The sequence below is a fragment of the Borostomias antarcticus genome (genome assembly GCF_949987555.1).
Source record: "Borostomias antarcticus genome assembly, chromosome: 15".
Taxonomy (NCBI): domain Eukaryota; kingdom Metazoa; phylum Chordata; class Actinopteri; order Stomiiformes; family Stomiidae; genus Borostomias; species Borostomias antarcticus.
Window position 1 is genome coordinate 9,787,291 of NC_140248.1, and position 18,192 is coordinate 9,805,482.

The following is an 18,192-nucleotide window of genomic DNA, read 5'->3' on the forward strand; positions in this document are numbered from 1 at the left end:
AAAGAGAGGATCCTCCAGAGTTTAAAATTGTAGAGGCGCCTCTCTCTCTCTCTCTCTCTCTCTCTCTCTCTCTCTCTTCCCCTCGCGCGTTCGCTTCCTCGCCGGTCCCTACTGCGGTGTGCGTTACCGGGGGGGTGATATCACGGAATCCTTTCTGTAACGCTACACGCGTCGCGCTCTCTGCCAGGGGGGGCGCGTCTCCAGAATATCTGTGCTCCTCTCTCTTTATTTCGGTTTGCCAATAAACCAGCCGGCCTCGGTCTCTGGCCCCAAGCACTCCGCAGAGGTCCCCCGGGGTGTAACCCACACCGCACCCCCCCCCCCCCCCGGCTCTGGATGGACAGTCCCGTTGACATGATGGAGGGAGAAGGGAGGTGTGGGGGCGGCTCGTCACTGTCAGGCCCGGCTGAAGGCCCTTTCACTGGGCATGTCCAACACGCATGCCTGGGCGCCGCGGGCGCATAGCTGTGGGCTTCTCCGGCACCCTGGAGACAGGGAGGGGATCAGGGAGCACGGTGTCACTGTCGCTGGAGCAGCTAATGTTGTTAAGGTCTTAAAACCCGAGGAGAGGAGTCACACGGACTGCCCTGTGGGGATTCTCTGAGGTTTTGGCGTGGAAGCGAGCCGAGGGATCCGCAGAGGGTCGCTGACATGGAACCCGAGCTCGCCGACGAGATTGATACCACAAGCCCAAAGTACAGTACACGTCTTGGCTTAATACCGTTGTAAACATTTGATTAACCTCTTGACTTTAAAGCAGCAGGCATGTGTTACGTAGCAAACCGCGTTCTCTGAAGAGCTCCCGGCAGGAAATCTCCTCTCAAGACGACCCGCTGTAGAGGTGCATTGTGGGCCGTGTCCCTCCAGATGTACAGAGGCTGGTTTGGCTCCAGTTTTCTCCGCCGATGTGTAGCGGAGTACAAGACACACACACACACACACACGCACGCATAGCTCAGAGACAGATCAGTGACACACAAAGCCGTAGAGACAGACACTTCAGCTCTTCTGAGCCACTGCTGAGACTTGGAAGACTGGAGCTCGTCTGCTAATATGAACTCGAGGGCTTTTCCTGGAGAAAGAGGGGGATAGGGCTATGGTCTGTGTGTTTACTCAAAGGAGAGAGGTGATCCTCTTAGGAAGGGGGGGGTGGTTGCAGGCTCAGAGGAAGAGATGTATCCTTGACAGGAAGGAGGGAGAGGACACTGTTGTGTGCGCTCTTAGCCGGGAAGGAGAGAGAGAGTACATGTACTGTGTGAGAAATTGTCTACGTGAGCGAGCGAGCGTGCGTGCGTGCGTGTGTGAGCGTACGAGGCAGCCTGGTGTTTGTTGTTCCGCCTCCGTGTAGGGAAGGGGGGGGGGTGGTGGGGGGGCCTTAAAGATGTCTGCTGTGAATCTGACCGCAGGCTTCATTAAGAGCAAATAAACAGCGAGCCAGGAGGTCTGCAGGGAGCGGCTGTCTGCAGGGGCCGCCCGGGTCATAGGACTGTCAGCACCCTCCGCCCAATTATAACACTCATTTTGTTGTCTAACAAAATATCAGCCTTGCCCAGAAGCTAGCGTGTTCTCTCTGGTGGGGTAAATGGTTTCCAGACCCGGGCCGCGCCGCTGGCCGGCTAGACAGGTCAGGGTTTTTCCTGTGAATACGAGACGTTTCTGGTAAATAAATCAGAGACTACATTTCTCTCTCTCTCTCTCTCTCTCTCTCTCTCTCTCTCGTATTCAAAGTGCATTCTGAAAGCGCAGGAGTCCTCACCGTACCCTGCTACCGGGGGACATACTGAGCGTAATTAATGTTTACACAGACGGACGGAAAACTCGAAATGGGATGTCGGCGGAGGAGGACGTGTGAGAGTTGGTATTCGGCTCCGTTTGCAATTGAATTGATTTGACTCGAGCAAACAGACGACCTTCCAGGGGCTATTTGTTCGTTTTGCTGATGAGGAAAGCAGCGACCTGCCGGGAGGAGTGGGAGGTGTTTGGGGAGGAGGGGGGGGCGGGGGGGAGGGGGTGCAGTCACCGAACAACACCGCCATTGTTTAAGTGCATAATTTTGAGTCCGGCTGGAAGGTTAGGAGAAGGTGGCGGGGGGGGGCGGGAGGGGGGCGGCCACACAATTCCATCTAGGCCGAATTAATCTGTTTGCTACGATATTTGTGCAGCGCGACTCTCGGCGTTGAAGCTTTGCGTCGGCTGCAGAATGCCGGAGTGCTCGCCACTCAGAGAGAGGAGAGAGCGATGTGTTTTCCCTGGGGCAGAGTAGCTTGGGCAGGATTTTGCTTACAGCGGCAAGAGAGAGAGAGAGAGAGAAATGGCCCTGGAGAGGGAGAAACAGACCGACAGGGAGAGAGAGAGAGGGAGAGAGGAGAGTGAGTGGAGCTTTGAAGGCCTCTGTCAGCTGAGACAGACAGCTGGGATTATGGCTGTCAGCGGCTTCTCACAGGGTGGGCTGTATATTACCACCCCCGCTGAAACAGCAGTGTTATGGACACCGCATCTTAGTTCCTGCCCCCCCCCCCCCTCCCCTCACCACCACACACACACACCCACACACACACACACACCACTTGAACGGGGAGTAGGTAAAAATAGCCAACAGGTTTCCTGCTCTTGCGCCACCTGTGCGGCCCCAGAGCAGTGCGAGGCGGTGTGGGGGTTAACCCAGGTTTGACCCCCGGTGTGTGCTCATCCCCTACCATGTATCCCCACGGCAACAGCCATTTCCCAGATGCCTTCAACAGGTGCACAGCTATCAGCATGCCCAGTGCTTTCAGAAACCCTAACCTTTATATAATGCTAAACTTCATAGATAACACTTATCTTTAATGGGGGACCATAGACTACAGTTAGACTCGGTGAAAATGACCGTTTTGTCTCGTTCTGTCTATGGCCGAGACTCGGAAAGATAGGAGAGACGACGGAAGCCAGCGTAGCTCCAGCCCAGCGGAGATGCTTAGCGCGCACGCGTGCGACCCAGGGCTGCGGGGTCAGGGAGCCGCTTACTGGGGCAGCCCGGCGCGTCACCCTCCGACGGACGAGCAGTCGCACGCCGGACGCTCGAGCGTGATCCCGAGCGGGCGGGCCGGACAGCTCTAGACATCCTCCGAGATGCCGGTGCCGCACGTCACATCCCCTCACGTCTCCTCTGCTCGGAGATAAACGCCGGCCTCTTAGGGGGCAGAGTGAGAGAGGGATGAGGGAGAGATGGATGAGGGAGAGAGGGATGAGGGAGAGAGGGATGAGGGAGAGATGGATGAGGTAGAGATGGACGAGGGCTCGGCCAGGCAGCCCGGTCTCCCCCGTGCGGCGGCCTCTTGGTTTTGTGCGTTTGGGGGCGTGTGACCCCTGACTCCACGTGATCCGGTAGGTGAGCGCCGGGGTTCAGAATGCGAGCGGGGGGCTATTTAGAGGAGGAATGGAGCGGCGAGGGGCGGAGGGGTGGCGTGTCCTGGAGGTCTCTACCCCAATAAATCTGTCAGGAGGTCTCCAGGCTGCAGGGAGACACATTCTGTGTGTGCGTGAGCGTGTGTGTGTGTGTGTAGATCCATGCAATGCGGATGCTTGTTGCGTAACCACTTTATAGGCGGTATCGAGTGAAAAAAACACATTCAAATGTAATGCAGTAATCTCTTACACTTGTAGTTATGGCCTCTCTCTGTCCTTATTGAGTTACCTCTTTCCTGCGTATTAATGCCCCCCCCTCCCTTAGGAAAACATGCCCCCCGCCCACCACTACTGCTGCTGTTAATGTGCTAGGAGCAGTAAGTGGGGGCTCACCCCTGGATAATGAGTTGCTCTCCTAAGCCCCACAGCGTGTCCTCTGGCACCAGGCCCTTAATGAAGGGCTTTCTTGCAGACCCGGACGACCCACACAAAGCCCTCCCGTACCCCCCTTAACCTCTCAAATCCAGCCCCCCCCCCCCTCCCCCAACCAGGCCATCATTCCTCTTTCTAATACCCAAACCGTGTCCGCAGAAACCAGACGCTGCTTAAAAAAAACAAGAGAAATTACATTCCAAATGAGAAAGCAGGCTTAGAGGGCCGTCTCCCTCGAAAGAAGCAGGAGGGCGTTGCATGTTTTTTTGTTTCCAGGGGTGAAGCGGACTGACAAATTAAGCCTCGTGGGAGGGGGGGGAGGGGGGGTTGGGGCGAACCACTCCTCCTCGAAGCATGACCCTGGGGTCTTCATTAGAGGCAGAATAGACCACCTTCTCTTCAACACGTTCACGCTCTCTGAAAACAAGCCCCCGGACCCCTGGGGATGGCGAGGGGAGGGGGGGGTTGAGATTTAGGGAGCGCTCCTTCCTTCTGTCGGGGCAGAAGGAGCCCCAGTTGGTGTGTTAGAGGAGGAGATCGGCCACAGTGCGAACACTGGACACTCATATGGGTCCATGAATGTTTTGTGGACCCCAAAACGGCCCCTGTTTGTTGAGTGGGGAAGAAAGACACGTTTATCCAGCCTTGTATAGATTTCACGAGCACTCTGAGCTGTCCTCCTCGAGGGGTCCACTCCCTCTCTCCTCGTCGGTGCGGGTTGTTTTTTTGTCCGACTGGCGGCCATACGGGACCAACACTTCTCTGGGAAAGCGTGTCTTTTGTCTCCGTCAGCCTGCCAGCTGTCTGGCACAGTGACCTGTCCCCCGGGAGCCATAGTCAATAGCTGTTATAGCTCATATTGATCCTTATCTGACAGCAGGCGCTAGCTTCCCAGACCCCCCCCCCTCCCCCCTCCCTAATGATGGTGTCAGTGTCACATGTGCCCAGGCCCTAACACCCTGTTTAACATGCTAATGCTAATGGATGGGGGGGGGGCTTTACAGCGTGCTAGCTGAGGCGTGCTCGTGGTCTCGGCGGTATTAGCCTCCGGCTAGGCCGGGGCCCCGGGGACCAGGCTGGCCAGCAGTGGGCCTCCGCTCAGACGGGCCTCCGCCTGCTGCCGGGGAGCTCCCTCTCTCCTCGGCCCAGAGGAGCCAGGCCCCAGCAACAGAGCCCCCCCCCCCTCCCTACCCCCCCCACCCCCCTCCCCACACACCCCCCGAGGCTCCAGGGAGAGGAGTTAATTACAGGTTATGTATGCACTGTCATCACTGAGCCTCTCTGCCTCGCCACAGAACAATGGAGCTGACTCCTACTAATACACTGTGTGTGTGCGTGTGGGCGTGTGTGTGTGTGCGTGTGGGCGTGTGTGTGTGTGTGTGCGTGTGTGTGTGTAATAAGTAAATCCCTATAAGCTATGAAGGTACTGTGAAAGGGCTCCGGAAATCATATGCACCCGGTACTTAATGGCATGTTGGAGCATCACAGGTCTCTGGTTCGACCCGTAGATAAACTAGTGAATGAGTAGATCTGAATACATCAGACTAGCAGAGCAATGGAACACTAACCACAAAAACACTCTGTGGGTGAGCCCTTGGGACGGTATTAGAGTGTGTGTGTGTGTGTGTGTGTGTGTGTGTGTGTGTGTGTGTGTGTGTGTGTGTGTGTGTGTGTGTGTGTGTGTGTGTGTCTGTCACAGCAGGCTGTGTGTGTGAGGGAGTGGGTCAGTCTGTGGGGCAACTGAGAGCAGATCTGTTCCACAGACACACACACACACACACACACACACACACTACATGCAACAATGGAGCGGAGGCAATTACATTACAGACATGTCTACCAATGCTCAATCCCTCATACACACACACACACCAGCAGCATTCTCTTTGGGACTAGTAATCTCCATTTAAACAGAGAGAATGAGCTGGTTATACACTCAGATGCCACTTTATGACTGTAGGTAATAACCCATCTAGTCCTGGGTAGGACTGTGTAGGTAATAACCCATCTAGTACTGGGTAGGACTGTGTAGGTCATAACCCATCTAGTCCTGGGTAGGACTGTGTAGGTAATAACCCATCTAGTCCTGGGTAGGACTGTGTAGGTAATAACCCATCTAGTCCTGGGTAGGACTGTGTAGGTAATAACCCATCTAGTACTGGGTAGGACTGTGTAGGTAATAACCCATCTAGTCCTGGGTAGGACTGTGTAGGTAATAACCCATCTAGTCCTGGGTAGGACTGTGTAGGTAATAACCCATCTAGTACTGGGTAGGACTGTGTAGGTAATAACCCATCTAGTCCTGGGTAGGACTGTGTAGGTAATAACCCATCTAGTCCTGGGTAGGACTGTGTAGGTAATAACCCATCTAGTCCTGGGTAGGACTGTGTAGGTAATAACCCATCTAGTCCTGGGTAGGACTGTGTAGGTAATAACCCATCTAGTCCTGGGTAGGACTGTGTAGGTAATAACCCATCTAGTCCTGGGTAGGACTGTGTAGGTAATAACCCATCTAGTCCTGGGTAGGACTGTGTAGGTAATAACCCATCTAGTCCTGGGTAGGACTGTGTAGGTAATAACCCATCTAGTCCTGGGTAGGACTGTGTAGGTAATAACCCATCTAGTCCTGGGTAGGACTGTGTAGGTAATAACCCATCTAGTCCTGGGTAGGACTGTGTAGGTAATAACCCATCTAGTCCTGGGTAGGACTGTGTAGGTAATAACCCATCTAGTCCTGGGTAGGACTGTGTAGGTAATAACCCATCTAGTCCTGGGTAGGACTGTGTAGGTAATAACCCATCTAGTCCTGGGTAGGACTGTGTAGGTAATAACCCATCTAGTCCTGGGTAGGACTGTGTAGGTAATAACCCATCTAGTCCTGGGTAGGACTGTGTAGGTAATAACCCATCTAGTCCTGGGAAGGACTGTGTAGGTAATAACCCATCTAGTCCTGGGGTAGGACTGTGTAGGTAATAACCCATCTAGTCCTGGTACGACCGTCCTTCTGCCTCCAGAACTTCTTCACACAACTTTTGTAAACAGCTGTTGTTTGAGCATTCTTGGCTGTTCTGTTCGCTTCAGTGAGTCTGGCCATTCTCCTCGGGCTTCTCTCATTAACGAGGTATTTTCACCCACAAAACTGACACTAACCCGGTGCTTTTTGTTTACCGTGCAATTCTCGGTTATCTCTTGAGTGTAAAAATCCCAGAAATCTAAGATGCTAGAACCATTACATCTGGCATCAACAATCATGCACGCGTCTTGCCCATTCTAATGTTTGGTCGAACAACAACTACACCTCTTCACCATGTCTACATGCTTTATGTATTGAGTTGGAGCCACATGATTGGCTGTTTGGAGGAGCTGGCTATTTGCTTCAATGAGCAGGTGTACCTAATGAACTGGCAACTGAGTGCACACACACCAAGGTTATAACAGTTTAGCTTTTTTCATTAGATTTTATTTTTATATCATTTTACCTTTTTGTTTTTCATATCCACCCAAAATACTAGGCTTATGTATGAAATGAAAAAGACTAAAACTAAGGACATTTTCTCTCTTATTTTAGTTTATTTTAGTTTTGCAAACACACAATACAGTTTTAGCTAGTTATAATTTTTTTGTAGTTTCGTTAACTATAATACCCTTCACACACACACACACACACACACACACACACACACACACACATCTGCACAATAGCGTCTGTAGCGTTGACGTGAACACATGTCAACGTTCCTGAAAGGCTTGAGAGGCTTGGCCTTGCACATTGATTCTCTGGTGGAATCTGGCATGTTTATCATATTCATTGACACTTCAGTGGAGCTTGTCATTGGTATTTCTTACCTGTTTGAGGCTTGATTTTTCATGGGAACAGCCAGTGTTGGCAGCCTAATAAAGGACTATTTCTGTAAAAGATATGCTGACCAGTCTTTTTCTCTCTCTCCCTCTCTCTCTCTCTCTCTCTCTCTCTCTCTCTCTCTCCAGTTCCAGATTTCAGCGTTGATGCGCTCTCCTCCACCAATGCCAGCCAGGAGCCCCGTGGCCCGGCCCAGCCGCAGGTGTCAGGCCTAGAGCGCAGCCAGGAGAAGAGCCAGGACCCCCAGCCCCCTGCCCCCGGCGGGCCCAAGCAGCCTCCTCCCCCCCAGGCCCGCGCGGCCGCCCGCCCCCAGCGCCTGGCCCTGTCCTCGGGGCCCCCGGCCCGGCTCTCCCCTCTCCCCCGGCTGGCCCAGACCCCGACACAGGCCCAGGCCCGGGCCCCGCCTCCGCCCCCGCGCCCCGAGGCTCTCCACAGGCCTCCGCCCCCCGCAGCCCTGCCGCTCGCCCAGGGCCACGAGCCCTCGCCGGCCCACCCGCCCCGGGTCCAGCACCAGCCCGAGCCCCTGTCCCACCCCCGGCCCCCGCCCACGCCCAGCCTCCACCCCCACCCCCCCTCTCCGGCGCTGCCCGCCCACCAAAGCCACCACCACCCCGGCCAGGCCGGAGCCCCCCGGCCCCCCTCTCGCTGCCACCCGCGACCCCTGTCGGCCTACAGCGCCAACCTCAACGGGCACAGGTGAGCGCGGCGTGACTCTTTCAGCTACAGCGGAGGTTTGTTTGATGTTTTGATGTCGCGTGGGCGATGGTGTGATGCGTATACTGCAGAATCTTACACGCGCACGCACACACACACACGCACACACACATGCACACACGCACACACACACACACACACACACACACACACATTAACTGAAACATTTCATTAACTCAAAGCAGTGGCAGCTGACTCCCGTATGCAAATGACTGTCTGTAAAAGCTGAAGTTCTCCCAGCCGAACAATTGCGCTGATTGTGAACGCAAGGGTGGGTTAAAACGCCACTCAGGCTGAGAGCTAAGTGCCTTGGAATTATTAGCCGCCCACATCTGCGTTCCCACTCTCTCTCCGGGCCCCCGGGTGCCGCCAGGCTTATTTCTCCGGGGATGCGCTCCGTGCCGTACATAGCCGAGCGCGCAGACACTAGTGGGCTCGCTAGAACGTTCCGCGTGAATTCCCAGCTCCAGGATAGACCCCCCCCCCCCAGAGCCCCCCAGTCCCAGCGAAAGCTGCTCTAGCCGCCTCTCAGCCTTTGGCAGTCTTCCAAGCGCCCAGCAGGCCTGGAAGCCACCGTGAACAGTCATGGGACCACGACAGAGACAGGCGCCGCAAACCAGCTTTCAGGGCTTGATGTGTAAGATACTGAGATGTGGAGGAGGGGGGGGGGTCTACACACGCAACAAAAGACTCTTTTGCCTCTATCTCTCACTCTCTCTCTCTCTCTCTCTCCCTCTCCCTCTCCCTCTCTCTTCCTCTCTCTCCCTCTCTCACTCTCTCCCTCTCTCTCCCTCTCTCACTCTCTCTCTCTCCCTCTCCCTCACCTCACACAAGGTGTTAAATGTGTGTGTCGTGTGTAATAGATGCATGCTTTCAGCCAGATGGAAGGAGAGATATTGAGGAGAGCGGTCTGAAGTGGTACCTCGTATAACCCCCCTCAACCCCCCCCCCTTCTCTCTCTCCCTCTCTCTCTCTCCCTCTCACTCTCTCTCACTCTCTCTCTCTCTCCCTCCCTCTCTCCCTCCCTCCCTCCCTCCCTCTCTCCCTCCCTCTCTCTCTCCAGCAGTAGCAGGAGCAGTACTCCGGGCAAGCCCTCCCACGGCCCGCAGGCCCCGCCCCCACACCTGCATCACCACCCGCCCACCGCCGCCGCCGGCTTCCCCCTGCCCCTACCGGCCAATCAGAGCGCTCCCCACGGCTTCCCCCCGGCCCTGCAGTCCTCGCCGCACCCACATCACCCCAATATGTTCGCGCCTCCAGCGGCCTTGCCCCCACCACCGCCACTGACGTCTAGCACCCTGCCGGTCCCTGGACACCCCGCCTCTGGGAGTCCCTACTCAGGTACCCACACACACACACACACACACACACCCGCCGGAGGGAGAGAGCGTGAAGCGCTCTGACTGAGAGGCACCGACAGATGGACAGAATGTTACCTTGGCGATTATTTATAGAGGAAAGCAACTGACAACCGACATTCCGCAGGTGCTCGGCCCGCCGGCGGCCGCGTGCGTTTCTGGCGGCGCGGACGGGGGTGTCGTCCCCCCCTCCCCTCGGCTGCGCGCTCAGGCGACACACACAGGCCCGTTATGCGGCAGCGTGAAAGCGATCACACACTCGTGTTTGGACACGCTGTTATCAGGCTGAATGTCATGGTCACAGTGAACCGGGAGGAATGGACGGCTTTTGTAGCGCCGCCAGAAACTGCCATTTTCACTGGGAAACGTTTTCATATAGGATAAATCAATTTGGTCAATACATTATGCACTGGGCTGGGCTGGTTAAGAGATTCTTAAGAGATTTTATGTAGAAAAAAAAAAAAAATCCCCCTCCCCTACTCAATGAAAGCCATAAATGAATGAATGGATAAAACGGTGCATTGAATTACTGGGGGAGTATAAATTATAGGGTGTCTCTGGAGAAAATATCATTTCTTGGAGCAATTTGCTCAATTTGGACGGAGAGCAAAATATGAAATGCTTGTCCGTGTTTCTATTGGAGAGCCTGTGCCAGGTGATGAACTGGGGCTCAGGGTTTGGTTGCCAAGAAGCGTTGGCGCCTAAAGCCAAGGCCTTTATCTTACCAGTGACCCTCAGTATTGATGCTCACTTCTTCCTAAGACTATTCAATATAGCTTTACTCTCTTAAGTTGAAGAGAGTCTAGCCAGGTTTCTCTGAAGACTGTACCATTCTCTGTCTAACATAACGTCCAGTTATGTTTTATTATTGCCTCTGAATTAATATTATTGCAAAATAGCAGCGTTTCTATCAATATTTAATCATAATTCTCCTCTAACACCTGACAACACTTGAACAATTGAACTCTGTGCCTATATGATAGACAATAACAATTGATTCTTGCCGATACAATAGACAAAGCAACTGACTCTACAACTGTATACTTGAATGTTATTTAATTGCACTGCGTGCGTATATCAAGGACACAGCCTCCCCTGATAGGATGGGATATGTAGATGAGGGCCGAATTGATAGAATAGATCGACTGCAAGACTATGGAAGTTACCTGTTCAGGATCCTTTAAATGTCTTGACTAGTGCTGATAAGTTACTGTAAGAACAAGCAATGGCATGAATTCCAATGTACCTGTACTGGTTATATATGGCAAATTAAACGTTCTATTGTATTCTATTCTGTTCTATTCTCCTCTGCTGTCCTTCGTCCAGAACAAGACCTGCTGCGCCAGGAGCTCAACACTCGTTTCCTGGCCTCCCAGAGCGCCGACCGCGGCGCCTCGCTGGGCCCGCCCCCCTACCTGCGCACCGAGTTCCACCAGCACCAGCACCAGCACCAACACCAACACCAACACACGCACCAGCACACCCACCAGCACACCTTCACCCCCTTCCCCCACGCCATCATGCCCACGCCTGCACCCCCCATGGTGCGTACCCCATCCAGAAATGTGAGGATAAGTAGAACACGGCTCCAACCGAGGGAGGGGGGGGGGGGGGTCAACGGGGACAAGTTCGGCGGGTGGCGGGGCGTTGGCCTGGAGGGCGATATTAACTTTTTAGTATTTTTCATTTGCAGCAGTAAAGTGTTTTACATGTTCCAAGTGTGGGCGGGGAGGGCGAAGAGGGAGCGTTTTTTTGCGAGCGCGCTTATGAATGCGAGCGTTTCATACGGCGTGCGTGCGCTGTACACCGCCGCGGGCCGGCCAGGGGCAGGGACTGAGGTTTCCGTGGCCGACGCTCAATGATGACCATGTGTTTCTCTCCCGCCACAATGATACCTTTCTTCTCCCAGAAACCCTTTCTAGTGTTTTCTCTGGCATGCCCGCCCCCCCCCCCCCAAGCCTCCGCCGCCTAACTCAGATGCAGTTAGTTCTAAATTGGCAATAGCTGCCCAGAGCGAGTTGTTTAATTCTGAGCCAGCTTTGAGAACATAATACCAGTTTATTCATGCTCACTTTAATGACATAATTTAGTTCTGTGGGGCTTTCATTATAGGAGAATGCTTTGAGTTAGTGCCCTGCTGTCTGTCTGGGGCTGCTGGGAATAGGTTGGTTGTCCCTCACACACACACACACACACACACACACACACACAGCCCTAACATCTTAAACATTGAGTATTTATGCAGCTCTGAAGATTCCTCCGAGGCAGTATGCAGCCAGCTCTGTGACAGCTAATGAGGGCATAAAAGGGCTTTTATGACGGCAGTCTTGACTGGGGGGAAATGTTCTCCTTGGGCCTGCATAAAAACCACCTAAACCAGCCCCAAACGAGCAGCAGAGCCGCAGGCTTCAGAAGGGCTCACGGAATGGGAGGGCAACACAGAAGGAAGACATGGGCACGGAGACGCGGTCATATACGAGTCCTTCAGGAGACACAGCCTGAGAGTGAACTGTGATGTGTTGGTTTGCTCTGAGCGCATTTTCCTCTCTCATCCTTCCTTCCTGTCTGTTTCCTTTCCTCCAACAGTTTGAGAAATACCCGACAAAAGTTGACCCGTTCTACAGACACAGCGTGAGTTCCCCCCGCCACGTGTCCGTGTGTGTGTGTGTGTGTCGGGCAGTCTTGTGCCGCATAAGCACCCGGCGCCGTGACACCTCTCTCCCGGCCACGCTGCGTCATGGCGGTCGTGTGTCCACGCCGTCTGCGCTGCCGTAGCGGGGCGGGGGGGGGGGGGGTCCGGGCCCCGAAAGATGCTTCCTGTTCACCCAGCATCACGCCTGTCTGTCTGCTCACTGTCGCTTGCTCATACTGTACGCTACTGAGACTCGACTGAGGCGTGCAACAGCTGCACCAAGTGTGTGTGTGTGTGTGTGTGTGTCGGGGGGGGGGGGGCTTTTGTCTCGACCACACTTGACCTCTGGATTCAATTACTGCCATACAGAGTGATTCAGCTGTTTTGCACATTCTGCAACGAGAGCAGTAATTACACACATTAGTAGTTAATACCTCTCTCATCACCATCCAGGTGGTCAGCCAGGGCAACCCCCATTTAGCACTCATTACTATATTCATGTGTTTTAGCTAAGCTTCGATTAATGGCTTCTCTCTTTTTTTGGGCAAGGGAGCAGACAATGTCTACCATTTTGTTTTCTGGTGGCTCTACTGAACATTCAGACGCTCAATTAATTCACACCCTGGAGCAGAGATGTTTTGGGGAGTTGCTCCTGGATCTGTGCAGGGGTAGAGCTGCTCCTCTTGAGCTACCCCAGGCTGGCGGCCTCCCCCCCTCGTAGCCCGTCATGTCCCTGACCCCTCCGTGACCCCCGGTGTTCACACAGCTGCTGGCCAGCGGTGTGCTGCTGGTCTGGTGTTGAGCTACCACACCCTCCCCCTCACTCCTCTGTTCCCTCTCCTCTTTTCTCAGCTGTTCCACTCCTACCCTCCGGCCGTCTCCGGAATCCCCCCGGTCATCCCCCCGAACGGACCCTTCGGCTCGCTGCAGGGGGCCTTTCAGCCCAAGGTACGGCCCACCACACACACACACACACACGCACACACCCACACACAAACAAACGCAGAACTTTGAACATGTGTCTCAGCGTAGGGAGTGGACTACGAAAATACACAGCGTGCAACGCGCAGTCGAAGCTCGCTCGGGAACGCCGCACGCAGTTCGAAAACACCCCTGGCTAAATATGCGCACGACCCACCCCACCCCCCCCCCCCCGAAAGCCTTTTCATACCGCGTTCTTCCTCTTCACTCTGCAGACTTCGAACCCACTGGATGTGGCCTCAAGACCTGGAGCCGTCCCACACACACTCCTACAGAAGGACCCCAGGGTAAGTTTGTTCCCACCCGCCACACGCACACACACACACACACACACCACTCAGCGCTGTACCCGTTGGCCCGATCGTTGTAACATATCACCAGACTATCACAACCAAGCAGCTCATGGTCAGACTGTCCTCTAAAAGAGCAAGTGCAGGATCAGCTCATTAGAGGATTCTCATCTCTGGAAGCCTCGCCGCGTTGAGCGCCGGCACGCCGCGGAGCTGGCGGCGCGTCTACGGCAGCGTGTGTGTTTTGGTACGCAGGGGGCCAGGGAGGGCAGAGGCACGGCGACGAAACACGCGGCTAATTACTCTGCCAGCGCTTCATTTAAAAGTGAAATGTTAACATTTCAATTTGGGCCATAATGAAGCGATGCTCTGTTTGCTAATTAGAATGGCTTGATTGACAGCTAAATAACTGAACGCCCCCTCTCTCTCTCTCTTTCCTCTCTCTCTCTCTCTCTCTCTCTTTTTTTTCCTGTTCTATCTCCATCTCCTCTGTTTCTCATGCAGCTAGCGGATCCGTTTCGACCCATTCTCAGGGTAAGAGTGCTGCCATAGCGATAAGTCCCCACCACCACCACCACCACATGAAACACAGAAAACTCATTACAACATCAGATGTCATCTGATTGAGTCGATAGCGCCTTTAATTAACTGAGCTCAGCACCGAGCCAGTGTGTTCCACCTCCAACCACAACAACGAAGCCCGACTCACTCAAAGCTGCAGAAGGACACACCTTCTGCCAGTGGAAATGATGCCGTTAGGTTTGGATTTGTGTTTAGCAGTCGCTTTTATGTTGCGGAAATTGCAAATGAAGACGGCCTGATGGTCTGCCCTGCCAGGGTTTATGGTCGCACCACTGAAGTAACTGTCTGTTAGTGGAATGGGCTTCTCACATCCCATTTGCAGCAGTAATACCGCTTACACATAGCAGGCCTGCGCATGCGGGATGGTCCGTGTTGAGGCTAATGGCGTCGCGCTGGTGTGTGTCTGCAGAAACCAGGGAAGTGGTGTGCCATGCACGTGCACATCGCCTGGCAGATCTACCACCACCAGCAGAAAGTAAAGGTGAGGCCTCCCCTGTGCTCTGACACACACACGCACACACACACACGCATACACATACACGCACACACACACACACACACGCATGCACATACACGCACACACACACGCATGCACATACACACACACGCATGCACATACACGCACACACACGCGCGTGCATGCACGCACACACACACACACACACGCATGCACATACACGCACACACACACACACACACGCACACACACACACATGCACACACACGCGGGGTGGGGCCGGGTTGGGGGACGGTTTTTCACGTGCCGTTTCTCCGCCCCGGCGTCTTCCAGCAGCAGATGCAGGTCGACCCTCACAAGCTGGACTTCGGCCTCAAGCCAGAGTTCCTCAGTCGACCCCCGGGCCCCGGCATCTTCGGAGCCATCCACCACCCCCACGACCTGGCGCGGCCCGCCACACTCTTCTCAGCAGCAGGTACGCGGGTGTGTGTGTGTGGGGGGGGAGGGGGGGGGTGGGGGGTCGACAAGATGCCAGTGGCGGTTCCCCAGTCAGACTCATCTGAACTTCAGAGACCTCGTTTCCTGCGTTCGGCTGATTTTTTTACGCGGGGGAATCACATAAAAATGAGACAGCGTGAAATCAACTTTTAGGATGAACCAGCATCAGTGGACTATGGAGAGTCAATAGGTAAGGACTGAGATGAGACAAAATGGCGGCGACATCGATTTCCCAGGGTCAGGTGGTGGGCACAGACATTTTTTTCTTTATTCATGGGGACAAAGTGAATTCTAAATTGGTGAGTAAAGAAGGGCGAGTAAAGAACGCCAGTCAGCCGGACAAAATATCATGAACTTTCAACACTAATTAAAAAAATAAAATAATTGCAACTGGGTTGGCAAGGCCTTTTTCAGGGGTGACCGCTGGAACCACCACAGCTCCTGACACACACACGCACACACACACACACACACACACACACACACACACACACACACACCAGATCAATCCCCCAGCTGTGTGGAGAGAAGTGTAGAGAGACAGCCCAGAGGTCTTCACACCACTTATAGATTAGATGAGGAGATCAATGTTCCCACTGCTAGAATTGATCGCAGCCTGCCAATTCCTGTAGCTTACAGGGTCTGGATCTCGCATCGTTCAGAAGCTGCCTTGAGCCCCCGTCCCCGAATCGACGGATTAGAATTACGCCCCAAAAATGAGACCGCCGGAGGATTGGGAGGCGATCGTAGGAGAGATTCACCCCGTTGCGTTCCGCGATCGGAGCGCCCCTCACCTGTTCCCTCTGTCCCCCCTCAGGACCCACGCACCCGTCAATGGGGCCCTTCGGCCACCCCTCCCACCACCACGGGAACTTCCTCACCCCCGCCCCCCACCTGGAGCCCTTCAGCCGGCCGCCGTCGTTCGGGGGCCTGGCCTCCCTCAGCAACGCGGCCTTCGGCGGCCTTGGCAACCCGGCACTAAGTGAGTTTCGGCTCCCCGATCGCACGTTTGTAACGGGACGCACGACGCCGCCGCCGTCCTCACCACCCGAGACGCGCCTTTTATTTTCTGTTGTCTTTTCCGTGTGTTGAATCCCTAACAGCGCCCAACTCCGTGTTCGGCCATAAAGACAACCCCAACGCACAGCAGCACTTCGGCAACAACCACGAGCCGTGGAACCGCCTGCACCGCACGCCGCCCTCGTTCCCCACGCCGCCGCCCTGGCTCAAACCCGGAGACTCGGAGAGGAGCACCTCGGTCAGCTCCCACGAGAGGGACAGAGACTCGGACAAACGAGACTCCTCCTCCGTCAGCAAAGACGACAAGGACAGGTGATACGGGAACCCTTGACTGTAACCCTTGACCCTAACCCTACATACAGGGGCTGACTGCTGGCTCAGTCTTTGTAGTCGGCGTTAAACCCTGCTGTCTGTGTGTTGTTTTTTTTCCCAGGGACCCGATGGACAAGCGTCACCAGAGCCACCCGTCCCCCGTCCCCGTCAACCCCCTCAGCCTGCTGGGCCAAGGCCGGCCGCAGGAGCCCCCCAGGAACCACCTGACCCCCGGGGAGCCCCCCAGGGACAAGGACAGCAAGGCCAAAGACCGGGACAGGGAGCACCCTGCCGACTCCTGGAAGGACGTCCGCAGCCCGCCCGACGACCACAAGCTCAAGGAGAGCCACCACGGCGACAAGGAGACGCCCATCATCCTGGACGGACGGGCGTCCGAGGACAAGCCCGCCAACCGGGGGGGCGCGTCCCCCTACGTCCGCCAGACCAGCCTGGAGCGTCCCAACGGGGGTCTGGGCCGCGAGCTCCTGGAGAAGAAGGGGGAGGCGCCCTACGAGCATCAGCAGAAGAAGAACAGTGGCGGCGAGGTGAAGGTGAAGGAGGAGAGGAAGGAGGAGCCTGAGGGCGCGGCGGAGCGGCCCTCGGAGCACCCGCCCCAGGCGCCCCCCCCGGCCGCCGGCCTCCACCCCCCCACCTCCATGGCCGTGCCCATGGGCATGGCGGGCATCCACCCCATGAACAGCATCAGCGGCCTGGAGAGGACTCGAATGGTGGCGCCCTTCATGGGCATCAGCCCCATCCCCGGCGCCGAGCGCTTCCCCTACCCGGGCTTCCACTGGGACCCCATGAGGGACCCCTACAGGGGCCTGGACATCCACCGGCGGGACCCTCTGGCCAGGGACCTGCTGCTGAGGAACGACCCCCTGCACAGGCTGGCGGGGCCCCGGCTGTACGAGGCCGAGCGCTCCTACCGGGAGCGCGAGCCCCACGACTTCAGCCGCGACCACATCCACCCGCTGGTCATGGAGCAGAGGCGGGAGCACGAGCGCGCCCACATGGAGGAGCGCGAGCGGCTTCAGATGCTCAGGGAAGACTACGAACACGGCCGCCTGCACGCCGCCATGCATCACCACCAGGCCCTGGATGGCCACCTGCCGCACCCCCACCACGCCCTCATGGCCCCCGGGCTACCCAGCATGCACTACCCCCGGGTCAGCCCCGCCGCAGCTGCCGCCGCCGCCGCCGCCGCCCACCAGAACGGCATTCTCAACAAGACCCCGCCCACGGCCTCCCTGAGCGCCCCGCCCCCTCTGATCCCCACAATGGGCGCCAGGCCGGGCTCGCCCAGACGGACTACGCCCCTGGGCACAGACATCAGGGACAGGCCCGCCTCGCACGCCCACAAAGACATCGAGGCGCGGTGAGGGGGGCTGAGCTGGCCTCTCACCCCGGACCACCCCGGCAGACTGATGCCCCCCGCTGCCCTGTGCCTCAAACTAACACTCCACTCACACCGAGCACTTAGCCTTGGGCAAACAAGACTCCAACATAGCTGTGAATAACAGACGCGGGAAGACACGCCCGCACACCAAGTTGTTTTTGTACAAAAAGGGACAAAATAATGGAACAAAAAATGAGATTTTACAAAGCTTTTTTCCAGTTTGCTCCTGCTTTTGTGTGTATTCTTTCTCTTGTACAGTGAAGTGATCTGGAGT

At 55.6% G+C, this 18,192-nt stretch overlaps 1 protein-coding gene across 1 annotated transcript in view; it reads left to right on the forward strand.

The window, feature by feature from the left end:
* auts2a (activator of transcription and developmental regulator AUTS2 a) overlaps positions 1-17,901 on the forward strand; it is a gene marked incomplete at both ends in the record, with an annotated part of 292,549 nt that extends 274,648 nt beyond the window's left edge. Inside the window, 12 exons of the mRNA XM_084449320.1 lie at positions 7,804-8,371; positions 9,453-9,730; positions 11,074-11,312; positions 12,334-12,378; positions 13,232-13,327; positions 13,576-13,647; positions 14,155-14,184; positions 14,642-14,713; positions 15,023-15,164; positions 16,005-16,169; positions 16,279-16,519; positions 16,641-17,901. Of these exons, the coding sequence (XP_084305446.1) occupies positions 7,804-8,371; positions 9,453-9,730; positions 11,074-11,312; positions 12,334-12,378; positions 13,232-13,327; positions 13,576-13,647; positions 14,155-14,184; positions 14,642-14,713; positions 15,023-15,164; positions 16,005-16,169; positions 16,279-16,519; positions 16,641-17,901 (3,209 nt within the window). The remainder of the gene's footprint in view (positions 1-7,803; positions 8,372-9,452; positions 9,731-11,073; positions 11,313-12,333; positions 12,379-13,231; positions 13,328-13,575; positions 13,648-14,154; positions 14,185-14,641; positions 14,714-15,022; positions 15,165-16,004; positions 16,170-16,278; positions 16,520-16,640) is intronic.
* Between the last annotated feature and the right edge of the window lie 291 nt (positions 17,902-18,192).